This window comes from Canis lupus, chromosome 10, assembly GCF_048164855.1.
Source record: "Canis lupus baileyi chromosome 10, mCanLup2.hap1, whole genome shotgun sequence".
In the NCBI taxonomy this organism is placed as follows: domain Eukaryota; kingdom Metazoa; phylum Chordata; class Mammalia; order Carnivora; family Canidae; genus Canis; species Canis lupus.
Window position 1 is genome coordinate 51,891,069 of NC_132847.1, and position 18,188 is coordinate 51,909,256.

The 18,188-nt window shown below is 46.7% G+C and overlaps 1 protein-coding gene and 1 long non-coding RNA gene across 3 annotated transcripts in view; one reads left to right on the forward strand and one right to left on the reverse strand.

Moving 5' to 3' along the window:
• B4GALT1 (beta-1,4-galactosyltransferase 1) overlaps positions 1-18,188 on the reverse strand; it is a 52,262-nt gene that overhangs the window by 14,147 nt on the left and 19,927 nt on the right. Inside the window, exon 2 of the mRNA XM_072841626.1 lies at positions 8,581-8,816. Within this exon, the coding sequence (XP_072697727.1) occupies positions 8,581-8,816 (236 nt within the window). The remainder of the gene's footprint in view (positions 1-8,580; positions 8,817-18,188) is intronic.
• On the forward strand, positions 1,942-17,750 carry LOC140641585 (uncharacterized). 2 transcript variants are annotated; one of them, XR_012038173.1, is made up of 3 exons: positions 1,942-2,118; positions 3,987-4,227; positions 14,000-17,750. It is a non-coding gene; the product is annotated as an uncharacterized lncRNA (long non-coding RNA). The 2 variants fall into 2 exon arrangements; XR_012038171.1 differs by lacking the exon at positions 14,000-17,750 and having other exon boundaries at positions 3,987-9,445.

An 18,188-nucleotide genomic window follows, 5' to 3' on the forward strand; every position in this document is an offset into this window, starting at 1 on the left:
ACTTCTCCCAACCATGACAACTTAGGGACTGACCGTATCTGACTCCTCCCCTCCACCAAAAGTCACAGCAACAATAAGGTTGGAAACAGCAAGCCGAAGCCAAGACTCAATGAATCAGAATTTCTATGTGATGGGAGAGACAATTTTGCTCCCATAGACATACCCTGGCCCATCACAAAGCCACACACACACCCTTCTCACTACCCACAGTAACCCACAGGCTTTCAAGCCCACAGATCTGGAAACAGGTCTACAGTCAGTGGAAATGTTTGCCCAAACTCCCCTTGCATGTTTTTCTGTGCCCAATCAGTCACCAAGAGAAAAGGCCTAGGCTGAGTGGGTGGCAGGAAAGCAGAGAAAACTCTGGCTGGGCGGTCCTATGGCAGGACTGACCCACAGCTCTACGTGTGGATGCTGGGGTAGTAGACAGACTGGCTGGGAGGTGATCCCTGGAGAATTGCTGGGATTATACAAATGCTGAGTTTGTGGAAGGCTAATATCCACTCACCCATGATTTCACAGCAGTTGGGCCTCGGCTCTTAACCATAATAATATGGTAGCCTCGAGCTTGGAAAGGGCTCTCAACAAAACCTGGATCTGAGATTTCAGCTCTTCACCCAGAGAGTAAAGAAAATGGGGCCCTTAGGGCTCAGAGAGCTGAGGGGTTGGTGGCTCTGTTTGCAAAAGTAACTGGTAAGAGTGAGCAAATCCTTAACCCCAGCTGGATAGAACACAGGTCAGAAGCCCTAAGTTGCCTTCAGAGAGAAGTGAGCAAATAGAACAGCCCAGCAGGAATTCTAGGTGAGGTGAGCACAGAGAATAGAGTTTTTCAACCCTAGCTCCACAGGAGCCATAGTAGTATGTGCTTCTCTTTCCTTGGACCTGAGGCCCTAAGGCCCTAAGGCCCTGAGATCTGACTTTCTTCAGGAAAACATTTTAGAAAATAAAGTCTTCTCTTTCAAATAGGAATTTGACCACTTATATGAAGGACCATAAACATGTTTAAACTGCTTCTGCACCTCTAAGTCTGGGTTGGAAAATCTAGCCTGGGGAAACAATTCTAAATGTGGAAGAAGCACTGAATAAGCTTCCAAGTCAGAGATGTTCATTACGGTATTATCAACACCAGTGAGAAAGTGGGAATTACCTACATGCCTTCTTTTTAAATTTTTTAAATTTATTATTAGTATTCTTTTTTTTTACCCAAATGCCTTCTAGTTGAGGAATGGCTAAGTTCATTACAGTAAAGCCACATGCTTAACTAGTAGGAGAGTGTGGACAGTGGAGATTATGAAGGCTATGAGAGAACATGGGAAGATGCTGATGACACAGAATTGAAGAAAAACACAAGACACAAAAGGATATACACATACAGTATGAGCTCAATTGTGGCTTAATTTTAAGGCAATGTATCCCAGACCTCTGCACAACAGGCTGGCTTCCAGAGACCTCAGTATTTCCAAGTGAGCCCACAAAGACTATGACCTTGCCTGGAGACCCCAGGGCCCAGGCTCGGGTTTGATTTGGGGCGTGTGGACATTACCAGGGTGGCAGCAGTGGTGGCAGCGGCGGCAGCAGTCACAGCAGGAGTTAGGCCGGCACTCCTCTCTCTCTCTCTCTCTCTCTCTCTCTCTCTAGGAGGTGGAGGGCACAGAAGAGGAGGTAGGTGGAGAGTAAGAAGCAGATCACAGAGAGGAGCTCCTCCTTCAGCTTGCTTTGCTACAAACAGGATTAACAAGTAAAAGCAAAAGGCCCCCACTAGAAGAAAAAAAAAAAAGAAAAAGAAAAAAGAGACAAGGATGGATGCAAGGGAAGTGAGGTAAGGAAAAGAGGCAATGTCAAGGCTGTGAAGAAAAGGGGGGCGCCCATTCTGACCCTCCTATTCCAGGGCAAAGGCAAATTCCGAAGAAGCTGTCACTCCCCTTTATGACATCACAGGTGAGCAAAGAAAACAACAACTTCCCAGAACCATGTCCAGGGAGGCGATTGGCAAGCTCTGTGGGTCCCTGTAAGTGCTCTGCCACATTCCCCAGGAGAGTGGACCAAGCCACCGAGGAGGAGTGGAGAAAACCTACAGCAAAGGCAACAACCAATCACTGGGACAGCACACAAACTCTGGTGGGACACAGACACTCCTAGCCTTCCCACAATGCTCCTGGGCCCCCAGATCCAGAAGAATCCAAGCACTCAAGGAAGGGGCTGCTGCAGGACGGGACTGGCTCTACCACTCCCGAGCCCCATTCCTGCACACATCAGTCTGCAGCTTCAGGGGTGAAGCTGGGTGCCGACAGCTTCAGGAGAAAATGAAAGGCAGGGATTGGGGGGTGAGGAGAAGGATGGTGGACAAAATCAAGACAGAAATCAAACTAGTGGGGGCCATAGGCCCAGGCAATTGTCCTCCTCCATAACAGGATGGACCCATGTGTCTAATTCACTCTAATTCATCCTAGCTTCATGTAGGAAAAAATTCCGAAGTCAAAGACTCCTCAGGCAGGTCCCCTTCTACTGCACACCCGGGCTTTCAGACCAGGATTTACCTGTCAGCCTGACAACTGGGCAAGCCTCCCAGGGGGTTTTGAGGCTATTACTCCGAAGCTGCTACTCACCTCTCATGACCCACTGAGATTCAAAGTGGTGTTGCCAATGGATATGGAGCTGTTTCCCAGTGAGGGGAATGAGTGTGTTCAGGACTAAATGTAGCAAGCCAAGGCACTCCTTAGTCCTCAGGTGATCTCTATCCAAATCCCAGCTCTACCATCCAGCCATCATGGGGGTCCTGAGCAAGCTGCTTACCTTCATGAGCTTTCTCTAAGCAGGAACAAAGAGGGTACTTACGGGGGGGGCTGGTAGGGTCAAAATTTGAAATGAGGCCATGAAAGGACCAAAGGACCATAAAGTTTTATGACCATCAATAACCACAGGGCTAAGGTAGATTCTCTGCATTTTTCCTGAAGAGCAAGGTCACCCTGAGGCAAATGTCCCAGGCAGCCTGCTCCTATGAGTGAGGAGGAGGAAGCTTTGGGGAGAGACCCCAGGGAAGGGCTGTGCAGGTGGGTTCCCAAGGGTCACAACCTGACCTGGGAAAGGAGGCTTTATTTCCAAGAGGAACAGATCTCACCAGAGAACGAGGACAAAGGGGTCCTAGGAATGGGTGTTCAGTAAATGGGCAAGGATCATAGGGAGCAGCTTCTAGCTCCAAACCCTGACTAAGCACTGGACTATGCATGGAGCTGTCAGAGAGACAGAGGGTGGCAGACCTGAAGAGCCTTTGGTCTAGAGGCCACAGGCCAGGGAGGGCATGTACATACAGAATCAGCCCTCACCCCTCACCAGAAAGCACTGACTGGCCTGGGAACAGCAGAGAAGGAGAAGTGGGCTCTACTCCAAGGCTTCACAGAGCTAAGGTGGGGCAAGGGGATGGGGGCCTGGGGGCAGGGGTTCAATGGTGGCTAGAAAGAAAGCAACTAGGGGAAGGAAGGACAGGCACATGGGGAAGAGGGGGCAGCATAAGCAAAGGCACAAGAAGGGAACACAGAGTGTGTCTCAGTGTAGATGGAGAGTCCGTTGTGGCTGTGGTGTCAAGTGTGGCCAAAGAAGGACTGACAAAGAAGTGACTAGAGGGAGGTCATGGGAGGACTGCAGGTCTTAAATGCCAAGCTCGGGGCTTTGGACCCTTTACAACCTTGGCTGTGGGCAGTAGGGACATCTGAAGGGCTTAAGGAGTAACATGGTCAGAAATAAGAAAATCTGGGACAGCTGGGTGAGACCAGAAGCACCAGAGGATAGACAAACAAAATTGGAGAGACCGTTCCTGGGCCCTGACTCAGGACAAAGGGCTGCACAGTTATTACCAACCCACCTGACTGGCTGGGCCTGCATTCCTCATCTGTTTGGTAATTTTTGTGCTCGTTAACCTCACAAATATCCTCTATTTCTTTTGTATGGCTTTTACTACCAGGTAGTAACCTGCCTTTCTTTCCCCCTAGGTGGTTTTACAGTTTCCTTTCCTGAGTATCAAGAATTACAATGCCCCTCCCTCATCTGCTATGGTATATCTTGATATCCACCTCTGCACTGAGGTCCTGGCGTTAGACTGTGGGACATCTGTGCCACAGAGCACCATCCTCAGCTCCAAGAGGGCGGACATGCCAGAACTCTGATGTGAGGCTGGAGCACCGGTGGGAGGAGGAGTGGTGGAGACCTGAGCACGAACAGCAATCTCTGCTGGTAAAGCCTTCCCCACTCCCCTCCACCTCACTCACTGTGAGCTGCAAGTTTGTTGGTTTTTTTTGTTTTATTTTGTTTTTTGTTTTTTGCAAGTTGTTATGGTAATTGGAGGGACCTAAACCAAAAGTGAGTGGTTAACAGCTAGATATGGAGATGGGCAGGAGCCACAAAAGCCCATGAAAGCTCACCCCTGTGTGCGGAGCTTGAGACACAATCCTACTCAGAAGAAGCTGTTAGGCTTGCCATGGTCCCTAAGTCCCCTGAGATTCCGTTTTCTGTCATCATCCACCATCCTCTGACCCCACAGAAGCCATACAAATGGGAGGGAGGGTCCTGGGGCCAGTACTGAGAAGGAGTGGAGCAGGAGGCAGGGGGAGCAGTCAAGAGCTCATCACGACAGCACTGGGCAGAGGAAATAGGCAGGGAGAAAGGAGGGGCGAGAAGGAACACAAATCATACCATGAACAGTAAATGTTTACTGAGGGTTCACCAGGTGCTTTACAGCCCTCATGTGTAAATACCAAAACCTCCCCCTCCCACCAATAAGGAAACAGAGGTCTGAAGAATTCAAGCCTAGGATCACAGAGCCTGGGAAATGGCAGAGCTGGAGCCCAGGCAGTCAAAGCTTGAAGCTCACTGCCAGCCCTTATACCCAGCTTGGAAAAAGACTTTGAAGAAGGGACCAAATGGCCTAGAGAGTGGAGTTAGTGCTGATGCAGTGAGAGGGCACTAGGTAACAGGGGCTGGGCTTTGAGCTGCAGCCCTCCTGTTACTTACGGGACTTCCTCCCGGTCACTTCTCCTCTGAGCCTTGTTTCCTCCTCTGCCTTGGGGGTCCAGGCAGATCTCAGCAAAGACTGAAGTGGGAAATGAGGGTTAGGGATGGGGACTCTACTTTAAGTAGAATAGAGCCATTGTATCCTGATATTGATGGGGGATTACATAACATTTTAATGAGGCAGGAGGTTCCCATTCTCAAAACCTGTTAGAACCCTTGGAATAGATGTCTCCAAGGCCCCTCCTACTGTAAGCATTCTTTCTCTCTCTCATCTTTAATGGGGCAGGCAGTGAATGAAGGGCCTAGGCCACTGCAGAGTGTCTGAGGCAGGGAGATGATGGGAGGCTTGACTGCTGCCTATTTACACAAAGGTCAAAGCCAGATGCGACCAACTCTCTTTCTTCCTCTTTTTTATATAACAAAAGAGAACAAAGGAAATTCCTAATTTGTAGGTGGGCCATGTTCCAAATATTTCTTCTTCTGCCTCTTTCAAGGATTAGGTTTCCTATCACCACCTTACTATTATGTGCTCTTTATGGATACATACAAATGATATTCTTTACTGGAAAGCTAGAGCAAACTTCAAGTTTCTTCATGATTCAGTTATCTGGAAGTCAGATCACATTTTCCCAAATAATCAGGATAGGGGTGGAGCATAATAAATAAGATTAGCTGGGGAAGAGAGAGATAAGGAGGAAAAGATTTTCCTAAGGTGGAAAGTTAACCCTTAGAAAAGAAAGAAAAGATGGAGAAACAAAAAGACATGGAGGGAGGGTGGTGAGATGATACTAACAAGACTGGAGGCAAAAAATGTATCATTATGTTTGGAAAGCTAAAAATAAAATATTTCCAGTGTTAAGTTGCAAGTGGGATGAGATGGGGCGAGAAGGGTCTCAGTATCCTAGGGAAGTTAGAGAGGTTGTAGCGGGGAGGTATTCGTTTAGGCCTGCTTTCCCCAAAGTGTCATTCATAGAACATTCATTGCTTGAGACGTTCTTGGAAAACAGATCTCCAGTCAGCCAAGTTCAGAAAACACCGTGTGCTGAGCAGCTCTGGAGGCTGTAATGTACACCAGCACACTAAATGCTCTGCAGGAATGAAGCCTGCTTCCCGTTGTTCAATCCAGCACTTTTCAAATGCATTTGGCTTCAGAGCTCCTTTTCAGAAAGCACACTTTGGAAGAAGCCCTGTCTTATGCAGGGTCCAGCGTGAGCCAGCACAGTGGTGTCACTGTCCAAGCTGGCTTGTTTAGTTGGTCCCCCCCGCTTAGACTAGGGCAGGTAGGGGCATACAGCTGGTATAAAACATTCAGAAATCTGTTGTGTGACACCTGGGAAACAGTTATATATAGTACACCATAGGAATTTAAAATCGTGAGGAATTTAAGATCGTGGCTAAATTTCACCGATCCAGTGTTTGTTTTGACTTTATACTTGAATGGGGAAGTCTCTCATTCCCCTAAAATATAACATATCTCTACATCACCATCCTTCCCTCCAGTCTTCCTTGACCTCAGTCACCTAAATTCAAAAACTCTGCATCACCGCTAATTCCTTTATCCTCTTTACTCAAAGGTATATTTTAATCTAATTTATATGCTATCTAGCCCATAGTTGTTTCCCCTGTGGTCAGACAGATTTGTGGGAAGCCATCAGATGCTCTGCGTAATAAGATCTGACAATACAGTGATCACTCATCTACTGGTATAACTGTCAAAGAGAGAAGGAGATATATAGCTGGTATAGCTTGTTTTTAGTGATCCTTACTAGCTCCTAGTGATGGTGGCTTCCTCTTCTAGGCAAATCACTGCCACTGCTTTAGTAATGCTCCTGGATCTTGCCATGATCAACATGTGTTCATTGGCATCAAATGTTCCTTGATGACACGGGTTTTCTTAAACAAATAATTGAAGTGGCTTGGATTGTATAGGGCATTTACCTATTCTCTCTTACATTGTCAAATATTCTTCCAAGATGATCTACAATTGTCTGGCTGCCTTGCCTGCAGATTTTCTCAGGACCTTGGTCTGTGCCTCACTTGGCCAGGGGACTCAACAGCCTCAAGGGGATTGCCTGCCACCTACTCCCCCACCTTGAACTTCAGTTTCCTTTTAACAGGGCTGTTCTGCTCTTCCCTCCCTGACAGATTCAGCTCTAGCACCTGGCCCTACCACCTCTGCTGCTTTCCTACCCCTATGCTCAACTATATCTCCAGGAACATGCCAAGCTCCTTTCTGCATTAAAGTCCCTGTTCACTGGCTCCAGTTGGGATGCCCAGGTGTCCCTCTAGCCCTTAGGAACATAGTTTATATCCCGGTTCTTTAAGGTTACTCATTGCTCTCTCCTTCCTTTGAGCTTCCAAAGCATATGGCAGCCACCATCCAATCATGTGCTATTTGGGATTTTTAACAGATTATTCCCTGGAAGGGTCCTATTTGCCACTGTGGGGAAGGAAGCCTCAGGACAGATAGAACTGGGACTTTACTTCTTTAGAATCTCTTTGCAGCACTATGTCATGACAGTGCTCAGAAATGGCTGATGGACACACTGCTATTTCCATCTTTCCTCTGGTCCCAGGAAGGGCATACAAAGTCCTTCTAACTCTGATAGAAGCTGTCAACTACCAACAACTTTACTACCTCAAGCAGATCCACAGCTTATCTTGAAATGAAATGGACAGTGAGTGGGCCTTTTAGAATTGGGCATACTGTATTATCTCTTTGGATGAATTTCAATGAACCTTAGTAAGCAGACAGCATAAATGTGTTATTCCACCTAGCAGGTGATAGTCTATAAAAATATAAATTTAGATATTCAGAATTAACTCAAAACACCAGAGTTACAATCTTAGAAAAATAATGCTTCTCAACAAACTAGAATTCACAAAGTTATTTTTTAAAAACTGCATTTTAGATCAATCTGATTCTCCAGGACATGCTGATAAAGGCTGACACGTCTTCAAAATTAGTTTCCTTAGCATAGCTAAGCTCAACATACACGAGTCAGACATGCAGTATCTTTCTCAGACTCAGCCCGGTGTACATGACACTCAGTGGCCTACGAATCAGACTTTGCCAGCCATTTTGCTGGGAGCTGGTATTCAGGCCTGATCTAAGGGTGTCATCTCCTGCACATGTCCTAGGAGATACAATCAGACCAGATCATTTCGAAGCTGCCTAAAACTCTGACATTTAAATGGGTGTTTTGTTTTTCCTTTTTAAAGGAAAATACACAGACACCCAAAGACAGGAAATAGTCAGTGCTTTACTTTGGGAGACTTAGGATTGTCATTTTTCTCTCAGTTTTGCTGGAAGGGTACTTAACAGCAAAAAGAAAACAAAATACCCTGGCAATTACCCTTGCCTAATGAGCTAAAAGCAACAAGCAAGCAAGTTGTATGGTATTTAGCTTATCTGCATCATTTAAGGAGGGTGATGGCGGTGGGGTTATAAAATGCCACGTATCATGTTCTTTCTCTCACCCCTCATTACTCACATATTTGCGTACATGTATGTGCTCACATGTGTGCAAACACACACACATGCTCCCTCCCTCACTCCATCTTCCCAGACCTCACCTGGTTGATAACATAGATGCCGTAGTCTAACTGCTGACGCTGTAGGATTGGGTGCAAGTAATACAGCCAGTACTTGAGATGTTCCTGCCGGTTACGGAATGGTATAATGATGGCCACCTTGTGGGGAGAGATGCAGTTCTTGGGGGTATAGCGGCCGCCCACCTTCACCTCTGGATTCTGTTTCTCCACAAGCTTCAGGTCCACAGGCATGTTAAACTCGATCACCATAGGGCCGACTAGAGAGGTGGAAGGAAGGAGAAGTTAGCAGGCTACAGGGTTCACCCAGGCCACAGCCTCGGGAGACATATCCTCTGGGAGGCAGTGTGGCTGTGGAAAAGGCACTCATGTCCAGCACTAGCATGATCAACCATCCCAAGAAACCCCTCAGTACCAGGCAAAGCTGGACAGCTGGCCACCCTATGAAGCACTCATCTGCCCAGGACCCACCCCCTCAGATTCTATGTTTCTCAGCTCTAAATGGAAATAGAGTGATTGCTGCTCAGACGTCCTGAAAGGTTGTTGTAAGGATCAGAGAAAATGGATGAGAAAGCACTTTCTCAGAAATCCTGAGGTTGAGACCTAACTTTGCCACCTCCCAGCTCAGCTGTGTGGCCTTACACAAATGACTTCCATCGACTCTCTGAAATTAGCCTAGTTGGAGAAAGGGGGGAGAGAGAGAGAGAGAGAGAGAGAGAGAGAGAGAGAGAGAAAGAGTGTATGTGTGTGTGTTGGGGAGGACAGTGTTATGGGAATCAGCCTCAAATTGGAAGGTAGCAAGAAGTGGCATGAATAACCTATATCTCAGGAAGGCACTTGATGCACTGATTTAAAAAACAAAAACAAAAAACAAAAAAAACTTCAAGGATAGGGACTGAAGGAACTGAGATCCCAGAGCAGACTGAGGGAAAAAAAAGAGGAGAAACAGCTAAAAAGAACACTGAAAAAGAATGCTGAGTAAATATAGGAGGCAGAGTAACAAAGGGGATGAAGAAAGGAGGAAAAATCAAAGAGGTCCCCTACCCCAAGCTTCTGGCCTGGAAAAATATGGCTCCAGATGAGAGAAATATGTTAATAAGACAGCTCTTGGCTTAGAAGAAAAATCAATGAGACATGGATGGTGGATTGTGAGGCAGTGACAGGTTAGGAGTAGAAGGAAAGGCCAATGTTAAGATCCAGATACAGACATGGAAGTCCCTGTTTCCTAAGGTGGAACTAGGAGAGGACTGCACCACTCCACTGGGGAACGCCCCTCATGTGGTATGCAAGGTGAGGACAGGGAAAAGATGGCCTGGGGTTGCAGAGGGAATTGGGGACAGAGCCAATACTCAAACCCAGAACTCCAGTATTCCCTGTGGGCCAGACTTTTTCAAAGTAGGTTGCAGGAAACAATAATTCCAGTAAGACGCTCAATGGAAGAACACGTCCCCTGGTCAAATAAGCATACTTAATCTTGCTTCTGAAAAGTATGAGGCACACCGAAGGCTCTGAGAAGTTGTGCAGTCAAGAAACTCCCTTCACTTTATATAACTCACCATTTCCCAAACTTATTTGCCCACTGAATCATTCTACCATGGAACATATTTTGAGAACTGTTACTCTAGTGTAACCAGCTTCACCTGGTGAAGCCAACTGGCCACAAAGACAAAGGAAACTACAGGGATCCCTGGGTGGCGCAGCGGTTTGGCGCCTGCCTTTGGCCCAGGGCACGATCCTGGAGACCCGGGATCGAATCCCACGTCGGGCTCCCGGTGCATGGAGCCTGCTTCTCCCTCTGCCTGTGTCTCTGCCTCTCTCTCTCTCTCTGTGTGACTATCATAAATAAATAAAAAATTTAAAAAAAAAAACAAACAAACAAAAAAAAAAAAACAAAGGAAACTACAGAATAGAAGTGAGACTGCTGACCACAGATTGCAAGCAAATCCACCTGAAACATGCTGGTGAGACCCACCCAAGGCCAGGCATGCATCACTCCATTGCCCTATTTGTTCATCAAGAATGTGGTGCTCCAAACACCCCGTGTCTGCCACAGATCACTCGCCCTCCTGAAACAAGCCCCAGAGAAGTAAGCTATGACTCTTGTTCCTCCTGCTTCTCAGCAGGTGCAGACTCCCCATTTCCTCCTCCTCAGCATCCCCTGCTACTTCTCACACCTTCCCTTCCTCCAATGCTGACTCAGTTCCATAATCATTGAACCCATTCCCATCCATTTATTTTCTTCTGAGACACAGATCTAATCAGACCATTTTCCTACAAAAACAAAACAAAACAAAACAAAACAAACACCTGTGATGGTCAAAGGCTGTATAGTTTTTGACAAGTAAGGCCAAACCTCTGAGCGCGGCAACAAGGCCCTTTAGTCAGTTCTACCTCCCTCCCCATTCCAATAAACCATGCCTGTGTCCACACTTTTCTCTTTGCCAAAAATGCCCTTCCTTCTTTCCTTTAGCAACAGACTTCTGCATGAAAGGACAGGCCGGAATCTTAAAATTAATAAAGCCCCAATCTGGCTTCATCCTTTTGCTCTCTTCATTACCAGAGCTCAGACAGCAGACGCCCTGGCGCAGGGACACAGGGGCCTCTCAGATCAGTCCTTCACACAACTGACCCAGTTCCAGCTTCCTGGGGTGCCCTCGAGTGAGTAGGTACTACGCTCCAGGACTAAGTAAGGGGTCACCTGAACCAGTTTTCCTCAAACCATCATCAGAATCATGTGAGGTAATTCATAAAAATATGGAATCTCAGGCCACTCCCCTGGGGGATGACTTGGCTGATTTGGGGAAGGACCTAGGTAAATCCCAAGGAACCGGGGTGCTAGGGCAACAGGGAGCTGGACCTCTCATCTTCACAAGCTTTGTGGCTTTCGTAGAGGTAGCCCTTCCCCACGAAGGCCACTAGGCCTGGGCTGCTTCGCCCCAGCAAAGCTTCTGGGAGGCCCTGCAGCACAGTGCACTTGTGAAAAACATGAAAAGAAGATTACTGGGCTCTCCTCACTTCAGAGGGCCCCACAACATCTGCAACACCCCCTCACACACACATACACATACAGCCCCACCCTACCTACTGAAGATGCTGCTAAACATAACTCCATTTTCAGGAACCTAAGAGGCATCTGGACTGTCACCCTACCACACACTTTCTGAAACCAACTCAGAAGACAGGAATTCACATATGGTCTCCCCAACCTCCCTAGAGCAGACATCTGTGGGTTGGAAAGCATCTTAGTTTTGGCCACTTGAGGATTCCTAAAAGGTAGTCCTGAGGTAGTTTCCTTGACAGGAGAAAGGCTGCCTGGGCCCTGATTCAGCTCCACCAGTGACTTGCTGGATAATCTTTAGGCAAGTACTACCCATTCTCAGGATACCAGTTTCCTATCTGTAGATTGCAGGGATTGGAACCCAACTAGCACCAAAAGAACTTTTATTCAACACTCCTACACACACACACACACACACACACACACACACACACACACACACAGACTAATGCATCGCCACCACCTTCACCACCTGTAGTCAAACCTGGCACTGCTCCAGGGTTTCCTTGGCAACTGACACCATTGTCCACCAGACTCTGGGAGCTGATAACCTAGATGATCCATCTTCTATCCCCTCTCCCCTTCCCCAAACCCAGCACACTCACTCACTTACATACACAGGAGGCGTCAACAGCATGTGACAATCCATGGGAGCCTACTCAAGTGCCAAACCAGACTCTTTTTTGAAGTGTTTAATGCCAACTTTTCCTATGGTATGTCAAAGTCACTTCCAATTTGTTTTAATCAGCACTTTCTGGACACCTATTGTGTGCCAGATTGTGTGCCCAGTGGGGGAGGCGGGTGATGGGAGAGTCAAGACCCATCCTCACTTCAAGAAGCTCCCTGCTGACCTAAATGAAAACTACCCTGGTTCAAAGCTGTCTAAGGGACTTCCAATGGCTTCATGCAGAGCTTTATTACTGAACAGCCTCTTCTCACTCTCCGGCTCCTCTCTGGGCACTTCTCACAACACCCATCGTGTCTGCAACACATCCAGAGCACCCTGATCCCCAATCCTGCTCTCTGTAGCAATTCTTTCCCACCTGCTTTCTCTGAAGCCTCCACAGCCCTAAGGGCCCCGTGTCTCATTCCTGAGATTGGTCAACAGCGGCTGCAGACCTGGAGCCAAATGCCTCCTGGGTCCAGTGCCAGTCAGGAGACCTCCCTGAGTGCCCTGCACACCCCCTGCCATGCTGCAGGGGCAGTCCTCCACGGCATGCCTGGCTCTGTCCCAGTGAGAAAATCCAGAGTTCAGACTCCAGGAGGGCAGTGACCAGCTATGCCCAGAACCACAACGAGCCGCTATCAGAGCTCAGAGCCACTGCCAGGGGCCTCAGAGAGGGGCGAGGGGAGGAAGCAGAGGGCTGAGGGCTTCATGACAGTCCTCATGCTGAGCCAAGGCTCCCTTGCTGTGCAGCGCATGGTGTGTGCTACCACAGGCCCTAGGCCCTGCTGGGCTGGCTTGTGTGTTTTCTTGGCTCTGGGAGCTGGAAGCAGGGTTACGTAAGCAGCTGAGCAGATGTGAGCCTGTCCTCGGCTCCCCCGGCTAAAGCCCCGCCACGTGGGCCTCTCGGCTGGGAGTCCAGGTCACGGCCTTGCGTGTAAGGCGCTCAATAACTTCAATGTGTGAGCTCAACTCAGACAAATTCCACTGCTCCCTTGCCCGGCACGGCAAACCCAAACACACGCGTGCCCCTCCATCAAAGCCCTGCTAATCTAGAGCCAACCCAGCACGGATTCCCTGTCTCACTTTCACGCTGGCTGAGCCACTAGTTCATTCCTCTATCCTCAGCAAAACAGCCTTGAACATCTAGTCACCACTTCCCAGCTGACTGGCCAGTGGCTCAGGATACAATCTTTGACGTGGTGCTAGGTCATGACAATGTTCACCAGCCTGCCACAAAATGGTAAAAGTAAAGACAATGTGTTCTTCATAAAGCTAAATGTAATCAGTGGGAATGCCCTTGGTTCCCGTCAGGTGCTTCTGGCTCTTTAAATGTTAAAATGTCCTTTTATGAAATCATGGTGGATTATTAAACTAAGTCGACTTATTTTAATTTTTAAAAAATCCATGCTCAACAGCCCAAGATCAAGGTTCCTAAGTTTCTTTTGAAACTTTCCTGGGTAATGAAATTCAAATATTTAGAAACTGTGAGACCAGGCAGTGCCCAAAGTTCTGCAGCTCTCAAGTTGGGATACTGGCATGTCTTCCTCGGAGAGGCCTCAGCCCTGACAGCATGACATAGTGCCTCTTCAAACCATCTCCCCGTCAACGCCAGTGCGGTTCACAGGATCATGTGGGTAGGCTGTTTTTCTCTGTACTGATCTTCTTTTTTTTTTTGTTTTTTTTGTTTTTTTTTTGTTTTTTAAATTTATTTATGATAGTCACAGAGAGAGAGAGAGAGAAAGAGAGAGAGGCAGAGACAGCAAGCTCCATGCACCGGGAGCCCGACGTGGGATTCGATCCCGGGTCTCCAGGATCGCGCCCTGGGCCAAAGGCAGGCGCCAAACTGCTGCGCCACCCAGGGATCCCCTCTGTACTGATCTTCTGAAGGTCAGATAACACACTGGAAACTGGGTCCTACCAAATCCCCAGGCTTGGGGTAACAGCTGTCTACAGTGGTCTCATGAACTCCTGGGCCTCCCTATGGCTCCTCAGACTAGAAATTAAAAGCACCATCCTCTGCACAAGGCCAGGCTGGCGCCAGGCATACAGAGCTCTTTGCTCTCAGACGGGAGGGAGACCAGCAAACTGGTGAGGATGACAGTGGGAAGAACAACTGAAATGGCACAGAGGAAAGGGTATCTGGTATACCAGGGAAGAGAGTCTAAGAAAGCTTTGCACAAAAGCATCTCCCCTCTCAGAGAAGACTCATCATGCAAAAGTTGTGCCCACTTGGTTGTTATGGACACAGAGTATGCCGACAAATCTTACCTGAGTGGACAGCATACAGCTCTTCTCCCTGCTTACCTGCTGCTGATACAAGCAGCCAAGAGACTTTCAATACACTTCAAGGAAACGTGGCAACAGAGAGCCACCAGAAGAGACTTCTCAAGTCCCATGGTAACCATTACTCATTTAATTTTAAAATCTAGCTCACAAAGGCTTCAAAAGTACTGGAAATGATTTATTTCATGGTGTTTTTTTTTTCTTTATACCTTTGGTCTATCTTTAAAATTAAATAATAAATATTTCAAAATATAACCCAAAGACAGGAAGTGTGACATCCCCTCCCCCAAAACCAAGTATCTTCCAAAATAAAGATTTCAGGGGATCCCTGGGTGGCTCAGTGGTTTAGCACCTGCCTTTGGCCTAGGGCGTGATCCTAGAGTCCAGGGATCGAGTCCCGCGTCAGGCTCCCTGCATGGAGCCTGTTTCTCCCTCTGCCTGTGTCTCTGCCTCTCTCTCTCTCTCTCTGTGTGTGTGTGTCTCTGTGTGTGTGTCTTTCATGAATAAATAAAAAAATCTTTAAAAGAAATAAAAAATAGAAAAATTAAGATTTTAAAACATACAACTTAGTGACCAGAAAAGAGGAATAATTTAGTACTAATGCTGACTTGATTGTGTCTCCAGCATAACATACACTCAATACAATTTCAACACCCACTGCTCTTTCTGCCAACTCACCATCCAAGCCACCATTAGACCCCAGAGAAGGAAACGCTTTCTCAGCAGGAAGCAGAACACATTTGTGGTCTCAGAACCCTGCACTTGGGGGTACAGAAAAAAACAAAAGTATTGCTCAAAGAATAAAGGAGCCTGCCAGAGGAGGTTTGCAGAGCAGAGCCCAGGTGGGCCAAGAGGAAGCTGGACTAATCGAGAATAGTGGCATCCATTTGATACTCCTCTATTTGTGCTTAGAAGTGGTCCTCCCATGTCCCTGAACTGTCACACTTTGTAGGTTTGCCAAAATATCACCTGAAAGTAACGTGGCCATCAACGAACCATCCACATCAGTGAAACTGCCCTTTCTTTGCACTCTGCTCTCTTCCCTCATTAAATTCCTACCCAATGTTCAAACAAAGACCAAGTACTCTTTTTTTTTTTAATGTTTAAAGTTATTTTTATTATTATTATTTTTAGTAATCTCTACACCCAGTGTGACAACCCCGAGATTAACAATTGTGTGATCTTCCAGCTGAGTCACCCAGGCACCCCGAGGTCAAGTACTCTTACTTGCAATTGTACTGGCTTTCAAAATGCTGGTGAGGTTTCCTTCTATTGCAGAGGTTCAAACTGTGGAGTGCAAGAGGAATCATTTGGGAAAGCACGTAAAACTGCAGATTCCTGGATCCTACTCCTCAGAGCTCACGATTTGGTAAGTCTGGGACTGGGGACCAGGACTCTGCCATTTTAACAAGCACTTCGGATAACTTTAATGCAGGTCCTTGAACCTATACTTTTTGAGAAATGGTGGTTTTACAGGCTGACTCATTAGCCACCACCACCCTCCCACCCCACGAAGCTCTTTAAGAGTAGGTACCAAGAGGGATGCCTGGGGGGCTCAGTTGGTTGGATGTCTGACTCCTGATTTCAGCTCAGGTCATGATCTCAGGGTCGTGAGATCACCCTGAGTTGGGCTCTGAAGAGCTGGGCACAGAGCCTGCTTGGGATTCTCCCTCTGCCTCTGCCCAACATCCACACCCCCACCTGGGTACATATGTGCCCTGTCTCTCACACTCTCTTAAAAAAAAAAAAAAAAAAAACACTTTTTTTTTTTAGGTTAAAAAAAAGAGTGGGTACCAAGAAAAACAATCTATACTCAGGAACTACCATATATTTCTGCTCTCTGACAATACTTATCATATAACAGAACATGTTTTACTTTTGGCTTTTGCAAAGGGACAGATGTAATAATTATGTTGGGCCAGAAGGTGTGAATATCTACATTTTAACTCTTCCCCAGGCTTTATCTTTGTAAGTCACATTTTCTCTTCTTTTGATTTTATTTATATCTGTCCTTTTTACAGTATGTACCCTTATAAGCTACGCCAAAAACCCTTGTGAAAGAGGTAAGGGAACAATTCAAAGTTCAAGCCAAATGTCATCTCCTCTTCCAAGTTTTCCCCTTGGACCAGTCAGTCTCCACTCTACCCTCCCACAACACCCTTTAACACCAACATTACAAACTTTATAAGCCTACAGTGGAGACCTGTGGGGTTAGGGTGCCAGTCTACCTACCCGCTCCCTTCATTAGACCCTCCTCTCCTTGAGGGCAAGGGTTGTGTCCCATTCTTTTCTGTACTTGGGACAGTTTCTGGTGGAGTAGGAGTCACAAATGTATGTTGACCCACACAGCACTTGTTCAACTATGAGTTCAAAGAAGCAGAACTAACAGGGCAGGGAACCATCTGGCTTTTGATGTTCGAGAATCTAGATTGTGGTCCTAATTGTGCATCTATGACCAAGGCAACCACACCCCCAAACACTCGCTTTCCTGGGCTCTAAATATGCCTTTTTGTGTCCAGCTATAGCAACTGGTTCATGATCTTGAGGCACAGCCCTCACCTTCAATTTTAAAATGAGTTTCCTCCAGGTTCTAGGCCTATAATTTCAGACTTTGTGGCAGTGGACAGCCTAACCTAATGAAAACATTGCATTTCCTCATCTAAACCTCACACAGCCACATGAAAACAGGCTCTTCTCCAAATACCATTTGTTCCTTGAGAGAATAACCCCAAAACTCAGTCTGACGTGGGTCATGAGATCACCAGAAAAGCCTTGAGTGGTCACTCAGTCCAGGATTCTGTCACCAGAAGTATCAAGACCTAACCCTAAGGAAACAAAGCCTGAGTCAGATTCCACCACCCTGAAGGGTCAGGATCTACCTCACACCAGAACCCCAGAGAGTCCTGGCAGATCAGAGCTACAGGGACCTTAAGAATTAAGTTTCAGGGCACCTGGCTGGCTCAGTTGGTATAGCACACAAGTCCTGATTTCAGAGCCATGAGTTAATGCCCCACATAGAGCTTTAAAAAAATAAACGAGAGGAAAAAATGAATAATAAAGGTAGAAAAAAAATTTGTTTAAGGATTACATTTCAACCCCAAGGCTGTGCATGAGGTAAAATGAAGGACAGAGGGATTGGCACTTTCTCAAGGATACTCCGGAATGGCCAAAAAAAAAAAAAAAAAAAAAAAGCCATCCTTAAGAGACTGTCAAAAATTCCAGGGAAAGACCCTAGTTTGGAAGGTAAATATCCATAAAAGGCAATCTATAGGACAAAACAGCATCTAGGAAGATCTTTGTAAGCATAAATCAGAGCATGCCATTTTATTCAGAACAAAAATCCAAATGCGTAGAAGCCCTATCTAATTGGTTCCTGTCTTTTTTCCCCACCCACATCTATCATTCTCTACCGTGTTCTCTGCCGGCTTTAGCCACACTAACCTAATTGCTATTTTCTGAATTTGCCAGGGTTTAGAAAGGAGATTAAGTGTAAATGGGTTAAGGGGTCTTATTGGGTGATGGAAATTTCTAAAACTAAATTATGGTGACGGATTCATAGCTCTGTCAAGTTAGTAAATATAACTGAATTACACACTTAAAATAGGTGGATTTTATGTATGATAA